The 6000-nt window shown below is 38.5% G+C and overlaps 1 protein-coding gene across 1 annotated transcript in view; it reads right to left on the bottom strand.

Moving 5' to 3' along the window:
• Positions 1-208: 208 nt before the first annotated feature.
• Positions 209-6000, bottom strand: part of LOC126474759 (protein BANP-like) — a 197184-nt gene continuing 191392 nt past the window's right edge. The window contains exon 8 of the mRNA XM_050102239.1: positions 209-1076. Within this exon, the coding sequence (XP_049958196.1) occupies positions 819-1076 (258 nt within the window). The 3' untranslated portion in view covers positions 209-818. The remainder of the gene's footprint in view (positions 1077-6000) is intronic.

The raw sequence follows: 6000 nt of genomic DNA, 5'->3' as shown, positions 1-6000 counted from the left end.
TGTGTACTACAATAGATCAGTAGAATAAATACTATACATGCACACAAAATCAAATCAGGAACAAAGAAACAATTTAAAAAATTGAAGCCTAAATGGCTTGTAACACCAAAGCCTCTTTGTCTCAATATCAAATACACATTGAAACTAAAGGCAGAATTGAAGTTTATTTCCAAGGATGTGAATATCACTAACAATCTTTTCTTTTTGATGGCATAAATATTGTTGAATTTTAGCTTCACTGAGACAGCAAATAGAAAATCCACAAAAATTTCGAAGTGCAAGTAAATCGCTACAATTACACATATTTATTCAATCAATTAATAAAAACTGTCAAAGCAACAATAACCAATTCCTTAACGTAACAACAGGTGTGGGTCATAAAGAGAATGAAACATTGCAAACATTTATTATAAATCAAAGTGTAAACATGGAATACCTACATATAATTCAAATGTACATTATAAAAATACAGTTTCACACTTGAGAGGTTTGACGAACTAGTATACGTTTTCTCCCTTTTGTGTTCATTTCATTATTGTAAATAATACTCCACACTGATGGTTGCCACTTGTATTTCTTACTTAAATATAGTTTTTGCACGGAACAGATCAATGTTTGTTAAACAGTGTGTCAATGGCTGTTAAGAAAAATGTAGTATCTGTCAGTCATAATTAGGAAAAAAAAAAAAAAAACCCAGCTGTTTTCTTTGCCTGCAATGAATGAAACAACAGAAACTCTTCCCATTAGATAAACTGAATGTTTAAGGAGACTTCCCCTCTATTTTCATTTAATGTCCATAGGTGATGTTCCTTTCTGCTCTACTCAGGGACTATATAACACGAACCACTCTTTTTAACTATGTTTTCGGAGTTTTCTTCTTCACTTTCAGCTTGCAATAATTGTGCTGCTCCCATTGATATATCTTGCGCTTCAAGAAAATTTGGGTTATTTCTTGCAATTTCTGCAACATCAAGAGTGACATTGCCACTAGATGTTACTATAGTCAATGGTGGACTATCATCAGTGGGTACATCTGATTCTTCAGTTTCAAGAATATGAGAACTTTCATGAAGAACCTGGAAGGGAAAAGAGGCATCACAACAGAGAAACATTTGATGAATTACAAGAGACATTGTTGTTTCATTGAATTCTACACTCACATACATATTTTTAGAATAGTTGACAGTGCAATGAAATCGGTGGTTTGTGGACGAAGAGCCCACGAAATAAATTACTTGTATTTCTAGTATAATGCGCTGGTAACATCTCACGACGTCACTGCAAAATGTGGATGTTTATGCTTGCAGTGCCCAAAATATTTGGTAATGCTACATGTGGCCCCTGGGTCATTCCAAATATCAAACATATTAGGACACATGGCAGTCATGGCTGGATATGGGTTTGGAACACCTTGTGTTACTGAGATTAGGCGGGTCAAGGCTGCCAAGCTTCACATACTTTCATTTTCTGTGGGAACCAATTCATCCTGAATGATACATAGAAACTAAATAATTCATGAATATAACAAAATATTTGTCTATTGGTGGTCAGTCTGTCGCTAGTCAGTCTATAGGTCCCCACTACTAGCTCCACACACTGCCTCTGAAACTATTGTGGAAAAAAGCCTCACTGAAGAGGACTTAACCTCAAAAGAGGAACACGACAGCAATTGTAAAACTGTACACCAGTGCCCACACAGAACTACGTGCAGGCAGTGTAGCAAAAGTATCCAGAAGGTGAGTGTGGAATGCCACAAAGTTAATGGGCCAACACTTAAAACCACTCTTCTTCTTCTTCTTTTTCCTGGCCTTATCACCTGTCTTCACAGGGACAAGCATTTTAATCTGAACTTAGCAATGTTACTCATAGAGAGAGGCAGGATGCCCTTATTGTTGCAATCTTCCACCACCACCCTTCCTCCAGGACAGAATTTGTGTATCCCATGTATCTGTCTCTAGTGTTATTCCATTTGAAAGTGTGAGAATGTGTTCACAGCATTTGCAAATCAAGTAATTGAGATGGGAAATGGGAAACATTCCAGTATTTACCTAGCTGGATGTGAAAAACCACACTCAGACTGGCCAGCACACCAGCCTTCATCATTAAACCACCAAGCAGATTTGATCTGGGACCAGCATACCTCCCCAAATCCTAGAAGCACCATGCTAACACGAGAGTTGACATTTCAATCAACAACCCCAGGATTTTGCTAATATTCTATACTGTAAACTCTGGACATATTTTGGCAAGTACAAGTTGGCATGATGGTGAAACACTGTGTGTCATGGAAAGCAGGTATCTAGGTTTCACAGAGATTCTGATGATGGTACAAGTCTCTTATGCTGATGGGGTGTATTGCTGTTAAGGTAAACCTATCTCACACATTGTGTTATATTTGCCTCAGATATGTTACTTGTGCTACTGAGATGAATTCTTCAAATTCTTGCCCAACCAATTCTTTGAAGGAAGGCTGTACCATTAGTAGCTATCAACATCCTACTATCCTACTGATGAGTGCTCTGTAAGGTAGCCCTTAATAATGTTACAGAAAGAAATCTGAAAGCAACTTTTACACAATGGGAACAGCTGGTTAAGACATGTTTCAGTTTGTGAAAAGGCAACATATAATTTAATAAATAAAACAATACTCATAGAAATGTTCATCTCCCAACAACCCACCAGACTCCAAACAGCAAAATTGTTTGGGGAATGTGTCAGGTCCACTAAAACACAAGAGGACATGATAAGAGATAAATGATATAAAAAAATAATGAAATCGATATATAAGGAACTGATCTGGTTACCACACCAAATGGACTTAAAAACGAAGTTCCTTAAGGCATAACACATCTAAAAATATCATAGCCTCAGATTTGATGAGCAGATAGTGTACTCAAGTTATACAAGGCTTTTGGGTGGTCAGGGTTGGAGCATGGGTGCGCAGTATATAGATCTGCAAGGCTTACTTGTCTGAAAATTAATAACACTTCCCACCATAAAGAGATTAGTGTACCTGTGGGATCTGTCACATACCCAACCTCTAGTAAGAGGTGAGGGGGCTGCCTTGGTGACAACTCCATTTGGAACTTTGAGTGTATCGATTATTGACTGATCCACGATCACTAGTATTTAGTATGGTTGAGTGCCAACTGATGGAAACGGCATTCACAAAATGCTCAAATATTACAAAGCCACTTGGGAACCACAATACCTAGTGGCATTTGGAATGGATCATCAAGTCAACACCATTCTGCATGCTGAAGATGCTCAGAATGATTTTAAAACCAGTAAATCACAAAAGGTAAAGTACCCCTCACCACCACCAAAAAAATATGTTTTCACAATATTACTCTACACCATCTGAAAGCAGAGCAATATATGCCTTTTTTTAACTAAAGGATCTAAATATGCAGACAACATTCACAGTTCTGTAGTTTTTCTGAATGTAATTTCATTACCTGATTGCCAAATGAATTCACTCCCTATGACACTCTGTGATGCCTGATCTTGAGGCCAACAGATCATACGAAAAAACTTCTCCCTTTATTGACTCCCAAAGTGTACTTTAAGCTACCTGACAAGGGGAGGCCAGGACAGTGGGATCACGGATTTACCTCAGACTTTGTACACGTTTAGCACACAATTAAAGCAACGTAATGTGCAAGCAATAAAAGGTGCACTACTCTGGGAATTCCGAGAAAATTGCAAGTTTTACGAATCTATTATGTAACTTATGTACCCGTGCATGGATGAGGGATGTTAGAGTTAATGGTGGTCTAGCAGTTAGCACTTGAGCTTCATAAAACGAACATGTATGAGGCAATGGTTCGACTCTCGCTTAAACCGTAATTTTTGTAGTACAAGAGTAAATTCTGTGATATTCAAAAACTTCACACCTACACTATTTGTTCTTGCTACGTTAGTAACATCTCACCGCTACACAGTTAACTGCCAAATGGGACTGCCCTCTCTGTCTGCAGCTCGAAGTGCAAAGTAGTTGGTTGGTAGGTTGGTTTGTGAGGGTTGAAGGGGCCAGACTTCAAAGGCCATTGGTGCCTGTAAAGTAGTTCTCGGGACCTTACCAGATTGCATTTGTATAAAGGGATATTACCCATCACGACAGGCATACATTTTCAAGAAAACTCTTGTATGTTTCTACATTTACTTGTCGATAATTATAATATATTTATTCTAATAATTACATCTAATTAAAATAGCTGTTGTTGCTGCGGTCTTCAGTTCAAAGACTGGTTTGATGTAACTCTCCAAGTCAGTCTACCCTGTGCAACAAGCCTCTTCGTCTCCAAGTAACTACTACGACCTTCATCCCTCTGCTCTGAATGTACTTACTATATTCATCTCTTGGTCTCCCTCTATCATTTTTACCCCCCCCCCCCCCTCCCCCACCCTCCCTCCCCATTTCCCTCCAGTATTAAATTGGTGACTCCTTGATGCCTCAGAATGTATCCTACCAATTGATCCCTTCCTTTAGTCAGGTTGTACCACAAATTTCTCTTATCCTCAATTCTATTCAGTACCACCTCATTAGTTACGTGATCTACCCATTTAATCTTCAGCATTCTTCTTTAGCACCACATTTTAAAAGCTTCTATTCTCTTCTTGTCTAAACTGTTTATCATCCATGTTTCACTTCCATACATGGCTACACTCCATAAAAATACTTCCAGAAAGGACTTCCTGACACTTAAATCTATACTCGACGTTAACAGATTTCTCTTATTCAGAAATGCTTTTCTTGCCATTGACAGTCTACATTTTATAACCTCCCTATTTCAACCATCATAAGTAATTTTGCTACCCAAATAGCAAAAATCATTCACTACTTTAAGTGTCTCATTTCCTAATCAATTCCCTCAGCATCACCTAATTTAATTTGACTATATTCCATTATCCTTGTTTTACTTTTGTTGATTTTAATCTTATATCTTCCTTTCAAGATACTGTCCATTCCGTTCAATTGCTCTTCCAAGTCCATTGCTGTCTGTGACAGAATTACAATGCCATCAGCAAACCTCAAAGTTTTTATTTCTTCTCCCTGGATTTTAATTCCTACCCCAAATTTTCCTTTTGTTTCCTTTACTGCTTGCTCAATAAACAGATTGTATAACATTGGGGATAGGCTACCACCCTGTCTCATTCTCTTCTCAACCACTGCTTCCCTTTCGCACCCCTCAACTCATATAACTGCCATCTGGTTTCTGCACAAATAGCTTTCACTCCCTGAATTTTACCCGTCGCCTTTGGAATTTGAAAGAGAGTATTCCAGTCAACATTGTCAAAAGCTTTCTCCAAGTCTACAAATGCAATAAATGGAGGTTTGCCTTTCCTTAACTTATATTCTATGAGAAGTTGTAGGGGCAGTATTGCCTTGGGTGCGCCTATGTTTCTCCAGAATCCAAAATGATCTTCCCTGAGGTCAGCTTCTACCAGTTTTTCCATTCATCTGTAAAGGCTTTGTGTTAGTCTTTTGCAGCTGTGACTTATTAAAACTGATAGTTCGCTAATTTTCACACCTTTCAGCACCTACTTTCTTTGGAATTAGATTTCTTATATTCTTCTTGAAGTCTGAGGGTATTTTGCATGTCTCATATATCTTGCTCCCAAGGGTATCAGTAGTTCTAATGCAGGGTTTCACAACATACGTGCTCGCGGAGCAAGCTATGAGCAGCAAGGCGCAAGCACGGAGCAAAGCGGAGAGTGGGGAGAGTCACGTGGGGCACACAACAGCTGCCGCCAGTCAATGTAAATCTGCGGCCACCTGCAGGGATATGACTCACGAATTATTACTGCGACAAATGAAACAAATAAAGGAGAATGTACACGTGCCACATAATTTTATTAGCTTTGTGTATGCCTCTACATTCATATTAATTTGTGAACTGTTACACAATAAAAGATGTCACTGAAGTGTGGGATTCTCGGTTATCTTGTACTTTTTGCTCTTCACAATTGCGTCTATGTTCGGAGTAATTGTTCTTG

This window comes from Schistocerca serialis, chromosome 1 (assembly GCF_023864345.2).
Source record: "Schistocerca serialis cubense isolate TAMUIC-IGC-003099 chromosome 1, iqSchSeri2.2, whole genome shotgun sequence".
NCBI lineage: Eukaryota > Metazoa > Arthropoda > Insecta > Orthoptera > Acrididae > Schistocerca > Schistocerca serialis.
The sequence above is the reverse complement of the archived record's forward strand: the minus strand, read 5'-3'. Positions and strand labels throughout refer to the sequence as shown.